This window comes from Coloeus monedula, assembly GCF_965178545.1.
Source record: "Coloeus monedula genome assembly, chromosome: 26".
Taxonomy (NCBI): Eukaryota; Metazoa; Chordata; class Aves; order Passeriformes; family Corvidae; genus Coloeus; species Coloeus monedula.
The window spans coordinates 5,396,396-5,409,945 of NC_138806.1; the positions used below are offsets into that span (position 1 = coordinate 5,396,396).

A 13,550-nucleotide genomic window follows, 5' to 3' on the forward strand; every position below is an offset into this window, starting at 1 on the left:
AGTCCCGGGGAGCTGCAGCCCCATTTCCCGTTTTGGCTTTTTTTCCCAAGGCATTTGCAGGCCTCGAGGAGGGGCCGGGAGCGCGAAGGGAGCGGCGGTGCCGTGGGGACCCTGCCTGGAACCCGATGAGAGCAGCTCCAGCTCCCACTGATCCTCTCGTGGCCGATGTCCGGAGCTCCCACACCTGAGACACACCTGTGCCACCCCTGTGCCACCCCTGTGCCACGCCTGTGCCACCCCTGTGCCACCCCTGTGACACGCCTGTGACACGCCTGTGCCCGCGCCGCAGCCCTGCCCAGCCCGCGCCGCTTCGCCCCGCGCCTGGGGCCCGCTGCAAGGCAGGTGTCCCAGCGGGATGGGGAAACTGAGGCACGGCAATCTGGGGAGCAGCAGGGACGGCCCGGGGAGCTCCGGGCCAGGTTGGGGACACGCAGCTGCCTCCAGGCCCTGTGTGTTGGGGACAAAGAGGGTCCTGTCCCCATGATGCCTCCGCTGGCAGGGCCTGGGTCTCAGTTTGGGGGGGGTCACCAGAGCTTGGGGAATCTCATCTTGGCTTTGGGGGTGCCTCAGTTTCTCCAGGGGGGTGATGGCAGTGCCCTCCCTGCCCGAGCAGAGGCGTGTCCCCTCTGTCACCACCCCGGGGGACCCTTGGAGGGCTGGCGGTGCTGGGGGTCTGTCCTTGTTTCACTCTCCGTGTCCCAGCGGAGGCTGCCGCAGCCCCCGAGTGCCCACGGGACCCCCGGCCCGGGGGTGCCAGCAGGGCCGGGCTGTCCCCAGGCTCCGCCGGTGACTCGAGGGGGCCGTGCTGTCCCCCCCTCCGTCACCCTGCAGATCCCTCCTCCCTCTCCCAGCTTCGTGCCATGAATTATTTGTGCGGCGGTGGCTCCCAGATGTCTGCCAAGCCGCCCGGGCTGCGCGTGCCCGGCGGCCGCCCCGCTGCCCGAGGGGTCCCCAACTGGGACAGAGGACAGTGCCAGAGAGGGCTGGGCTGGCTTGAGACGCTTTTCCCACCGGGAAACATCCCGGGAGCCACCGGAGGCAGCGGCTCCGGAAGCCTCGGCCACTCCGAACCCTCGTGCGGGGGCCAGAGCTGCGGCAGAGCGGGACGGGCGGGATGGGGTCCCCCGGGAGGGGTTGGGGACGGTGCCCGGAGCCAGGTGGCTCCCGGGGGGTGAGCGGCAGCGCCGGTATTTAGGGCACGGCTGCGCGAGGCGTGGGAGGCCGGGAAGCAGCTCGCGTGCGGCACGGGGCGGGAGGCAGCGGCACCGGACGCTATTTCTGGTGCTCGTTCCCGGGAGGGGACGTGAGGAAAGTCACCGTGTGCCCCCCGGGGGGCTCTGCCGGGGGTGCTCTCTGCTCCCACCCTCGTCCTGATGGAGGCTGGGGGGGCTGTCAGGAGCTCTGTCCCCCCTTTCCTCGGTGGGGACAGAGGTGATGCCACGGCCGGTGTCCCCTTGTCACCCCAAGGGACCGTGTGGGGTTGGAGCCGCTGCTGGTGGCAGCTCCTGGGACCGTCCCTCCGCTGTCATCCATCGCCACTGGGACAGGCTGAGCTCACTCAGAGCCCGCTCTGACCCACCTGGGCTCCCCCTGCCCCAGCCTGGATCCCACCCCAGTGTCCCCAGAGCCCGGCCTGCCCCGGTGTCACCGGTGTGTGTCCGGTGTCCCTCCAGGCTGGACATGGACTCCATGTTCGAGGACGACATCAGCATCCTGACGCAGGAGGCGCTGGGGCCGGACGAGGACTGGCTGGACAGCCCCAACACCGACCTCTCGGGCGAGATGTGCTCGGCCTCGCACTTCGCCCTCATCACCGCCTACGACGACATCAAGAACCGGCTCACGGGGCTGGAGAGGGAGAACTCCACGCTCAAGCGCCGGCTCAAGATGTACGAGGTCAAGGTGAGGGGTCAGGGGGGCTCGAGGGGGGCGTGTGGGGCCGGGGGGACCCCGCTGACCGCCTGCCCCGCGGCCGCAGTACCCCCTGATCGGCGAGTTCGGAGAGGAGCACATCTTCTCCCTCTACGAGGCCAAGGAGACGTCGCTGCTCAAGAGCGAGAAGGCGTCGCTGCAGCAGCAGCTCAACCAGTTCCAGCACGAGGTGAGCGGGGACGGGGGGTCTGGGGAGCCGTGGGGGGGTCCCCGAGCTGCCCACCCACCCCACGCCCCCTCCACCTTCTTCCCCCGGCAGCTGCAGAAGAGCAAAGAGCGGGAGGAGCAGCTGGAGGAGATGATCCAGGCGTACGAGAAGCTGTGCGTGGAGAAGGCCGACCTGGAGACCGAGCTGGGAGAGATGGTGGGTGCCGGCAGCAGGGCACGGTGCCCTTCCGGGCCCACGGTGTCCCCATCCTTGGGGGATGGGTCCTTGCGGGGGGGATTGTGGCTTCTCGCCCGCGTTTCAGGCACGTTGGGGTTTGTAGGGATGCAGTGGCTCAGGTTTATCCATCTCCCCGCTCCCGCCCTGCCGAGGGATGCTCCCGGCTCCGGGGTCCTGCTGCCAGGGTCAGCCGGGCATTCCCTGGCTCACCCTTCCCAGCCAGGCAGCCACTCCTGCCTTGCCTCTGTCACCAGATCGATCCCACTCCAAAAAGAGACCCCAAAATCCGGGCTAGGGGGCAAGATAACCCCCGGGGAGGGGGTGCAGCGCCGCCCGGGCTCAGCCCTGTCCCCTCCCCGTGCAGCGGGCGCTGGTGGAGACGCATCTGAGCCGCATCCGGAGCCTGGAGCAGCAGCTGCGGCAGCGCGACGGCGGCGCCTTCCCCGGGCTGGGCACCCAGGACGTGCCTTTCATCACCCTGCACCCCAACCCCGGCCTGAGCCACGGTGAGCCGTCCCCTCCCCGCCTCGCCGCGGCCCCCGGGACCCCGCGGCGGTGCCGGGGGCTGAGCCGTGCGGTGCCCGCAGTGCTGGAGCGCGCCGGGGGCTGGCAGAGCCGCGGGCTGGAGGCGCCGGCGCGGCTGGAGGCTGAGCTGGAGGCGGCGCGCCAGGAGAACCAGCGCGCCCAGCACCGCGAGGAGCATCTCAAGGCGGAATGCGAGAGGCTGCAGGCGGAGCTGAAGCACCTGCGGGACACCCGGCAGCAGGTACGGGGCAGGGCCGGCCGTGGGGACCGCCCCCAGTCCCGGGTGGGTGGGGTTTGGGTGTCTGGGAGCGGGTGATGGGGCAGGGTCTGACCCCACAGGACCCCCGCTACCCTCGGTGGGTGGGGGTCCGGGTGCTCACAGGGTGTCTGCTGTCCCCAGGAGCAGTCGGAGCGGGACATGGCCTGGGTGAAGAAGGTGGGCGACGACCAGTAAGTGCTGGGAGGGGACTGGGGCGAGGGCTGGGGGAGCCCCGCGCTGGCAGGACGGGGTGGGGACACACGGGACCGGCTGTGGGACATCACACGCAGGGTGCCAACGCTGTTGGGCGGGGTCCCGGGGGGGGTTCCCCGCTTTGAAGTGCTGCAGTGGGGGGATCCCGCACCCCAAAATCACCCGCTGCACCCCCCACGGGGGTTTGGAGCTGAGCGGGGCTGAGGGCGCGAGGTGCCCGGTGCTGGGTGCCGAGTGTTGTCCGGGTGTCCGGTGCCCGGTGCCCGGTGTCCGGTGCCCGGTGTCCGGTGCCGTGCGCAGTCCCGGTGCCCGGTGCCGGCTCGGCGCTGCCTCCAGAGGGCACTGACGGCTCGCGGCTGCCGAGGGAGCGGCACCGAGTGGCACCGGGGGTCGCCGATCGTCGCCGTGCGGCCGCAGTCCGCGGCACCCCTGTGGCACCAATCCGTGCCAAACGCGTGGCACCGAACTATCCCAACCACCGGGCACCGATCCACCCCGACCACATTCCAGCCTGGGCAGTCCCGGGAGCATTTCCAGGCTCCTTGGAGCCGTTTTTCCCCCATCTCCATCCCTGTTCCAACCCCTCCCAAAGGAGCGTTTCCTTTTGCCGTGGCTGCAAGCCCAGTGCTGGGGACAGGTCCCTCCTCTGTCCCTCGCTGTCACTTCCCGGTGTCCCCTCTGCGGCAGCCGCGAGCTCTGGAGACTCCCCGGACATCCCCGGGCATTGTGGGGTGCTGGGACAGACGCTTTGAGCCCACAGATTTGGGGCTTTGAGTCAAAACACCCCAAATCCGGCGAGAGCTGAGGGGAAATGGGGCCGTGGCCGGACCCCTTAAACCCCCAGGGGCTGACGGTGGCACCGAGGCGGTGGCGGTGTCCCCGCTTTAACTCGGTGCTGGCCTCGTTCCCCCGCTGTCCCCACCCCGGGAAGAGGCAGCGGGGCTCGGTGCCCCTCCCCGGGCCGAGCTGTGGACAGATAAAAGGTGACACGCGGGGCCGGGAAGGTGCCGGGGTGTTGTTGTGGGGGGCTGGATCCATCCCCTCCTTTTCCAGAGGTGTTGGATGCTGTTGCCGTTTCCTGTCGTGCTGGTGCAGATCAGAGCGGGGGGATCCAGGCGGGGGCTGGATCCATCCCTGGGGAGCTCCCGTCTCTCTGCCGGCGTGGCCCTTCCCACCCTTCCCCTCCTTAATTCCCTTTATTTCCACAAAATCCCGTCTCCCGAGATCACCCCCACGTTGTGCCCCCACCCCTCTCTCCCCGTTCCCACAACATCCAGGGACGTTAAAACTCCCGAATGTCTCTATCGACATTTCCCAATGGCCAAAATCGTTTTTTTCAAGCCCAAACTCACCACGCTGGGATGGGGAAACTGAGGCAGGGCTGGCTCCTCACCCCCTCCCCGGGCACAGCTTTTCCCTCCGCGCTCTTTTCTTGTCGATTCAGCTCTTTTTTGTCACCTGCTTCTCTCCGCCACTGTTTTTTTTGGGTGTGAAAAGCGCCTTATCGGCGTTTTCCATCTCCGGGTGATTTTCTGGTGCTTCTGCCGCAGCGCGCGTGGGGCGGGGGTCCCCCCGCGTCCCGATCTTCCTCTCTTTTTTTTTGGTTTCTTTTCTGAAGTTTAGACATTTTGGGGGGCTTTCTGAGCTCGAGGTCATTCCCTCTTGCTCTCCCTCCCGCGAAAAACCAGAAGCCAAATATTGAAAAAAACCCTGGAGGGAGCAGGGTGGGGGTTTGGGGGCACCAGACCACCTCTCCCACTTCCCCGCCCTGAGTTTTTGGGGGGATTTTGTGGGTTTTAGTGACTCTTGCACCCATGGGTGCCAATGCCGGGCACGTCCCCACCCCTGGCTCCTCCAGCTCTGCAGCAAAGAGGGGTCTGGGGGACGCGAGGGTGACGTCTTGTGTGTGTCCCCCTGGTTTTTTGGGGGGCCTGGGGGACAGGACACAGTCGGGGATCCCGAGGGTCCCGCCAGAGTCGTGGAGAATTTGGGGTTGCTCTGTTCTCAAGGCTTATCTGAGGTGGTTTTTTTTATCAAAATCCCACCGTTTGCCCCAAACCAGCTCAGTTTGGGGGGTGAGGGGCACCAAGACCGTCCCTCGTGTCCCTCCCGTGTAACCAACCGTGCCCAGAAGGCTCTTGGGGGCACACGAAGGGGTCCAGGGCCACTGTCACTCCCCGGGGCCGCAGTTTCGGTGCTTCCTCCCTGACCTTGGTAAGAGTTCGGGAGGAATTGGGGGATCCCAGGATTTGGGGGATCCCAGGATTTGGGGGATCCCGGGATTTAAGGAGCCTCCAGAATCCAGTGGTGGGGCTGGAGGAACGGGGAACCCCTTGGATCCCACGATGGGCCACAGGGGAAACTGAGACAGGAGAGCTGGGGGCTGGCAGGGCGGCACTGGGGGGGTTTCTCTGTCTTCTTTTTTCTTGTTTTCTTATTTTATTTTAAATTTTATTTTATTTTATTTTCCTTTCTTTTGTTCTTCTTTTCTCTTTATTTTCTTTTTTCTCCGTATCTTCTTTTTTATGTCTATGTTGGTTTTCTTCTCTTTCCTTCTTTTCTTTCTTTTTCTTCTTCTTTTTTTCTATCTTTTGCTCTTCTTCCTTCTTCTCTTCCTTTTCCTCCTTTTCCTTCTTCTCCTTCTTTTCCTCCTTTCCCTTTTCCTACTTTTCCTTTTCTTCTTTGCCTCTCCCTTTTCTTTTTCGTTTTCTTCTTTTTTTCTTTTTCTTTTTCTTTTTCTTTTTCTTTTTCTTTTTCTTTTTCTTTTTCTTTTTCTTTTTCTTTTTCTTTTTCTTTTTCTTTTTCTTTTTCTTTTTCTTTTTCTTTTTCTTTTTCTTTTTCTTTTTCTTTTTCTTTTTCTTCTTCTTCTTCTTCTTCTTTTTCTTCTTCTTCTTCTTCTTCTTCTTCTTCTTCTTCTTCTTCTTCTTCTTCTTCTTCTTCTTCTTCTTCTTCTTCTTCTTTCTTCTTCTTTTGCTCTCTATTTCTCCCCCCCTTTTTCTCTCTACGCTCTTCCCCTCCTTTCCCATTCTTTTCCTCACTTTCTCCTTCTCCTCCTCCTTTCCCACCTCTCTGCCGCTCTCCGCCGCGGGGCTCGGCCCGGCTCGGCGCTGTCAGCTGCGGTTACGAGCGGCGGCTCCGGGTCCCCGGGGTGTCACAACGGCTCAGCGGGACCGCGCCGGGACGAGCCGAGCCCCGGCCCCGCGGGGCTTTTCTCCCTTTGCGTCCCCGCCGAGAGTCCCGGCTCGGAAAGCGACACCAACTTGGGGCAGAATTGATGATTTTGGCAGCGCTTCCAAGAGCCGGGAGCGGGGACAGCAGCACCCGCCCCCCCTCCTGGATGCTCCCGGCTGCTCCCGGTGCTCGATCCGCGGCCACAACTTTCCCCTTTTGAGTTAAAACCCTGCATTTAGGTGAATTTTGAGTTGGTTCTGGGGGGACACCGGGGTTGTGTCACCCTCAGAGTCACCGCGTCCCCTTTGGGAATTGGCCTCTGGACCTCGTGGTGTCGGCCGGGGTGGAAAGAGGGAACTTCAGACACCCTGAGGTGGCTTTTTTTTTTTACCCTGGGCCATTATTTCTTCAGGAATTTCCTGGAGGAATGCTGGAAGCACCATCCAGGCCGTTGCACTGAACCTTTTTTAGTTACATTTATTAAAAAAACCCCCACCAAAACAACCAAAATTCCAGCGGGGAGGTCAAGCCCTACTGAAGGATTTCACCCCCACTGAAGGCTTTAATCCCAGCTGAAGGCTTTAATCCCTGCTCAAGGATTTCTCCCCACCAAATCCCCTCGAGCCCGGGTTTCCTTTGCTCCGCAGGGTGAACCTGGCGCTGGCCTACACGGAGCTGACAGAGGAGCTGTGCCGCCTGCGGAACCTCAGCTCCCTGCAGAGCCAGATCCTGCGGGCGCTGCTGCAGGAAAAGAGCCTCAACGGCGGTGAGGGGGCTTCGGGGGGCTACCGGGCAGGGACGGGGGGCACAAACACCGGGAAAAGGGGATGGATGCCCTCGTCCTATGGATGGGGATGAGCTGCTGGGGGTATCGGTCCCCAAAGGCAACTTGGCCTGGGAGTGTCCCATGCCAAAAGTATCCATACCTGGGAGTATCCATCCCAAAAGCATCTGGGAGTATCCAAACCTGGGAGCATCCCATCCCAAGGCAATCCATTATCCCTGGGAGCATTGGCCCCAGGAGCATCCTGGGATGATCCCACCCCAGGAACCTCCATCCCTGGGATCATCCATACCTTGGATCATCCCATCCTCAGGAGCATCCACACCTTGGACCATGCATTCCTGGGAATATCCATCCCGGGAGAATCCATCCCTGGGCCCATCCATCCCCGGCTGCCTCCGCCGCCAGAATCACCCCTCCCTCCGGGGGTCCCCACAGCCGCATCCCCCCACCCCTCTGGGCTGCCCCTGGATGCCGAGGCACGTTTTCCACATTGTCCACATTGTCCACATTGTCCACATTGTCCACATTTTCCACATTGTCCACACTTTCCACATTTTCTACATTTTTCCACATTTTCCACGTTTTCCAAGCCGCCGAGCTAACGTGGATTATTTTCCTCGCGTCCCCCTTCTCCTGTGCCAGGCCAGCGCCACTCCCCGCTGTCCCAGTGCCACTCGCCAGCCCAGCAGCGCCGCTCGCCCGCCCCTCAGTGCCCCTCGCCCGCTCCTCCGGGACGCTCCCAGTGCCAATCTCCCGCCCTCCAACGCCGCTCGCCGGGACCCCCGAGCCAATCTCCGGCCCAGCAGCGCCGCTCGCCAGCCCCCGGCCCTTGCCAGTCCCCTGCCCAGCAGCGCCGCTCGCCGGTGCCACCCCCCAGCCAGTCGCCCGCCCAGCAGCGCCGCTCGCCAGCGCCGCCTCCACCCCCCTGCCCGTCGCCAACCTCGGCGTCCCCGCACCGCCTGCCCGGCGAGAGGATGGAGCTGGGCTACGCCAAACCCTCGAGCCGCCACATCAAAGCCGGCTTCCAGGGCCGCCGCAGCTACTCGGAGGTGACCAACGTGGCCCTGTACCAGCAGAGCCGCTCGCTCTGGCTCCAGCCCGAAGCCTCCACGCTCCCCAAGCACCGGCCCTACGGCGAGGTTTATTTGGGGGGCGCGGGGGCCCCGCTGAGCGCCCACGAGCCTTTCGAGGAGCACGTGCGCTTCGAGAAGCAGTCGTCGGACGAGGAGGAGTGGGCGCTGCCCAGCCCGCCCAGCCCCGAGGCCGGGGCCATCCGCTGCGCCTCCTTCTGCGCCGGCTTCCCCGTGCCCGACGCCGACGCCGTGCACCGGACGGCGGCCGCCTATGCCCGGGCCGAGCACGCCCAGTCCTGGCCTTCCATCAACGTAAGAAGGACGCTCCCCAATCCCCCCGCGGGGCGTTGGGGTGGGTTTGGGGGTGGGAAGCATCGAGGGAAGCCCCCCAGCGCGGTGGCGTGCCTCGGTTTCCCCCGTTTGCCACCCGGCGTCGCGGCTGGCGGGGGCCAGCGGGAGGGTGCTGGGGGGGTGGTAGGGGGGCTGCGGCCGCCGCAGAGGGATCAGAGCAACCCTCCCCACTTCCCCGCCACGCGTTTTTGGGGGGAATTCTGTGCGTTTTAATGACTCTTGCACCCGTGGGTGCCAATGCCGGGCACGTCCCCATCCCTGTGCCCCCGCAGCTGCTGCTGGAGACGGTGGACTCGGAGGTGCGGAGCTGCCCGCTGTGCCAGCTGGCCTTCCCCATCGGGTACCCAGATGATGCCCTGGTCAAACACATCGACTCGCACCTGGAGAACAGCAAGATCTGAGCCTTGCCCCCCTTCTTCCCGACCTTTGGATGCTGCATGGAAACACACCGGGAGCGCCCAGCTCCCGAAATACCTCCAAGTCTTCAGTAGCTACGGAAAGACTGAGCGCCTCCCACCCCTCACCCCAGAGCTCCCCGGAGCCCCCAGCCCCCTCTGAGTGGGTTCATTCTCGCCCGCTTCACCCCGTGCCAGGTTTGGATGCTCCAGTAGGGGTACCAGGATCACGCCATGCCAGGTGGTGGCCGGAGGGGACCCGTCTGTGCCCCCTGGGTGTCCTCTGCACCCTCGAGTGTCGCTGCTTGATCTCAGGGAGGATCCGAGGAGCCGGGTCCCGGATCCGGCCCCCAGGAAGAAGGTGAGGGGAAGGGGCCGCCCCTTCCCCGGCCGCTGGGGTCAGAGTTGGGGTCGGGGTTGGGATGGGGGGGCAGCTGCTTGTTCTCGGTCCCCTTTGCCTTGTCCCGCCAGTTCAAGCATTTTCCCTCTCTTTTACATTAAAAGCACCCCCTTCCCCCCCAAATTCTCCCCCCTCCCCACAACAACGATGCTGCTGAGAAACCAACCCCGAGGCGCAGCACGGGCCCCCCACCCCCCCAACATTGCACTGGGCTCCGCAGCCCTGGGGCTCCCCCTGACCTCCCCCCCCCCCCCCCCGTGCGGCCTGGGGACAGCGCAGCCCCCCAGCAGCCCCCCCATGCCCAGCCCCCCACCCCCCTCCAGCCGGGGGCTGCAGGCGGCTGCTCCCCCTGAGCCCCCCCACCCCGTCACCCCCGTCCCCCCACGTTCGATCTACCTCAAAGCCGCCGGGAGAGGGGGGGTCCACAGCACTGTCCCCCCTCACCGAGCCGCTCCGCGCTGCATGTCCCCCCCGTGTCACAGCGCACACCCCCACGCACCGCCGGGGGCTCGGCCCCACAACCGGGACCCCCCGGCTGGAGGGACCCGCCCTCGCTGCGACGCCACCGACTCCAATAAAACCTTTCCAGCGCCCAAAATGCCTTGGAGGGGAGGGAGAAGCCGTCTCCTCTCTTGGGGTCCCTAGGGAAGGAGAGGGGGGGTCCAGCTGTAGGTGCCCTCTCTCCCCCCGGGGATGGAGTTGGGGTCGGGAACGAGAGGGGGCTCGACAGAGCCAGCTCGTGTCGCCAGGGTGGGGGTGACAGGGTTTGGGGTGTCCTGCGGCCATGTCCCCGTTCCTGGCCCGTTTCGGGTTCACCGGGCAGGTGCGTGACCCAAAACGGGACAATCCGAAGCAAAACAAAAAATCACCAGGCTCGTGACGGCAAAAGGGACACGGCCAGACCCCGGCGTGGGGATCCCCTGGCAGGGTCAGGGGGATCCGGGGGGAGGCGATGGATGGCGGGGTGGGATTCTCCCGGTTTTTCTGAGGGAAGCGTCTGCCCTGGGCAGGGAGAGCTCTGTCCCTCCCTCCCTCCAGCACCACCGGGCCTCCCTTCTCTGCGTTATCGCCGGTCCTACAGCCCTCCCTCCGCCCGCCTGCGGGCTGGGGGTCCGGGCCAGCTCTGTGGGACCCCCGGGTGACTTTTAGCCCTGGGGTGAGCTGTGGCCGTTCTCGGGAGGCTGCGGGGAGGGTCCCGTTCCGGCTCGCCGAGCTCAGCCCGGCCCCGAGCGGGGTGCGAAGGCGGTTCCCAGTGCCGCGGGGCGATGGTGTGAAGGAGATAGGCTCGGTGCCGCAGCCTTATCGCCGCCTTATCTCCGCGTCTGCCGGGGCACGGGGCAGGAAGAGCAGCCCCTGCTCGCCATCCGGCCCCTCGGGTGGGCACCGGCAGCTCCAGGAGCCCGGAGGGAGGGGACAGAGCCGGGGAGGGGGGGTGGGGGGACGCGGTGACCTCCCCCACGGGAACGCGATGCTGCAGGGAAGGGTCCCAAAGGCACCCGCGTGGGGACGACGCCTGAGCTGCGCCCAGGGTGTGGCACCCACTGGGACTGGGCTCCTTCCCAGTTCGGGCTGGGATGGAGGCGCGGCGGGGCCTGGCTGCGGTCGGGGGGTGCCCGGCCCCCACCCGCTCCCGCCGCCCGCCTTTTTCCCCGTTTTTTTCTCTCTTTTTTTTGAAATCACGTGATAAATGCCAAACGGCGGCCGCCCTTACTCATCCCGGCACCCTCCCGGCACCGCTTCCCCCCGGGGGCGGCTGCCGCTGACTCAGGACCTGCCGGGCTTCCCCCGGGGCTGCGGGAACCCTCCCCGGACCCCCCAAAACCACCGTCCCTTCTCCGGCTGCCTCGCCAGGCGGGAAGAGCTCCAGGACGTGTCACCTGGTGCAGCAGTGTCCCCGCGATGCTCGCGTGAGTCTGGGGGTCCCAGCACCCCAAAGCCGCTGCCTGGGGGCTGCCCCTGCTCCTCGGCGCCGTGCTGGGGGGTCCCGGGATGCTCGTGGTGGGCACAGGGCTCTGTGGCCGTCGCTCGGTGCATTTTGTCACCTGTCGCCAGCAGGGTGAGGGCACAGCACCCTCTCTGTCACCCGTGGGGACACTCTGAGCCCACCCCACCGCGAGTGGGACCGGCTGCCCCCGTGCCTCAGTTTCCCTTTCCCACCCCGCTGCCACTCCACTGCCCACTGCGGAGGGAAGTGGGGGTGTCCTGGGAGGAAGGGGGGGTGGCCCTATTTCCTGTGACCCCCCCTGGAGCTGTGCCCCGCTGGAGGGAGCTGCCAGCCGCAGCGCTGGGCTGTGGCTTTGGTGACAGCGCTGTCCCACGGGGTGTCCTCCCCACCCTGGGGTGCCCGACCACCTCGGTGCCACCCCCCCCACTGTCTCCAAGGCCACCCTGCAGCCCCCCTCAGCTGCGGGGCAGGGGGCAGGGAGGGTTTTGGGGGCTCTTGGTGAGGTCACGGGTCCGGCTGGAGCCACCAAGTCGCCCGTGTGGCCTGGCTGTGCCAGCTGCGGTGAGAAGGGACAAGCCAGTCCTGCCTCAGCCGGGAGAGGGGTGAGCTGCGGGGGCTTCTTGCGGTGGCAGGGCTTGGGGACTGTCACCTCCAGCCTGTCCCGAGGGCGGTGGGAGCATCCCTGGGGGAATTGTCGCCAGGGAACTCGGGGGATGTCACAGCATCGGCACGGGGCACTGTCCCCAGAGCCACCCGTGGGTGTGCAGCATCCTCCCACCCCGGGCTGTGCCCCCCACACGTGGCGGGACACACCTGGCTCCGTGTCCCCCGTGTCCCCCGTGTCCCCGTTGTCCCCCATGTCCCCATGCCAGTGGGTCACACCTCGCCGTTTTCTAGGTGACAACTTCATTCGATTGTTTTTCCCATCAAAACCCCCTCTTATTTTGGGCACCTTTAAGGTTTCTTTTTCCAGCTTTCAGTTGGGTTGGGTTTGGGGTTTTTTTTCCCCTTTTCTCGGTGTTTTTATCATTTAGGGGGAAAACGAAACAATTCTCGCTGCTCGGGTCTCGCTTTCCCCTGCAGGGGGGAGGGACGTGGGGACCGCGGATGCTCCTGGTCCTGTGCTGGCACTTTGGAGCCAGCTCCATGCAGGGATGGGACCGTCCAGGTCCCCCTGGCTGCAGGTGTCACACAGGCGATTCCCTGGTGTCCTGTGAGGTCGTGCTGGAATCTCGTTCCCGGGTGTTCCTTTGTCCTTCCAAATAGGATCACAAATGGATCTCAACGAGGCAGGGAATGCTCACGGATCCAGGAATGCTCCAGGGCACCCCCAGCTCCGCTCAGGGGACACGGTGGCAGCCCGTGCCCGCGTCCCCTCCGTCGGGGTTTATAGGAAACGGCTCTGCGAGGAAGCGCCCGGCTCTCCTGCCCGAGTGAGCGTTTCTTTCCAGCCGTGGGCGCCCCGAAAGGCCCCTCCGTGCCCGGGATCCGGTGTGAGTCAAAGCCGGAGCCCTGGGGTTTAACCACAACCCCCAGAGCTGCTGTGTCACAGAGGAGCCGTACCAGAGGCGTTTATAAGAAATGGAGGGGCTGCCTTGAGGGGGGAGGGACCCCAGCTGGCACCGGAGCTGTGCCCACCCCTTGGGGACAACTCCTTGGGCTCCATGGCTCGGATCTCAACCCGCGTTTTCTGCAAAGGGCCCGGCGCTGCTTCAGCCTCTCAGCTCAGCCCCTTCCAGGGGTGCCTGGACCACCCCAAAGTGCCCAAATCACCCAAGGGTGCCCATACCGCACTGAGGCGACCCCAGGTACCTGCATGCATCACCCCTGGGTGACTGTGTCCCAGCTGGGTGCCTGGTGCCACCATCACCCTGGTGCCTACATCACCCCAGGGTCCTCTCGTCACCCCCGGGCACCTGCATCCGGCAGGGTACCTGATCCCTGCGTCATCCCTGCATCCAGCTGGGTGTCCGGTCCCTGCATCATCCCTGCATCCCGCTGCGTTCCAGGTGCCGGCATCACCCCTGGGTACCTGTATCCAGCTGTGTTCCAGGTGCCAGCGTCCCTCCAGGGTGCCCACATGACTCTCAGGCGCCTGAATCCAGTCTCTACCC

At 65.1% G+C, this 13,550-nt stretch overlaps 1 protein-coding gene across 1 annotated transcript; it reads left to right on the top strand.

The window, feature by feature from the left end:
* Positions 1–1,680: 1,680 nt before the first annotated feature.
* Positions 1,681–9,097, top strand: TBKBP1 (TBK1 binding protein 1; the record flags this gene model as incomplete). Its single annotated transcript, XM_082297571.1, has 9 exons — positions 1,681–1,902; positions 1,979–2,101; positions 2,192–2,296; positions 2,682–2,823; positions 2,905–3,083; positions 3,243–3,292; positions 7,133–7,251; positions 7,915–8,657; positions 8,969–9,097. The coding sequence occupies 9 exons, from the start codon at positions 1,681–1,683 to the stop codon at positions 9,095–9,097; spliced, it is 1,812 nt and encodes a 603-aa protein (XP_082153697.1).
* Between the last annotated feature and the right edge of the window lie 4,453 nt (positions 9,098–13,550).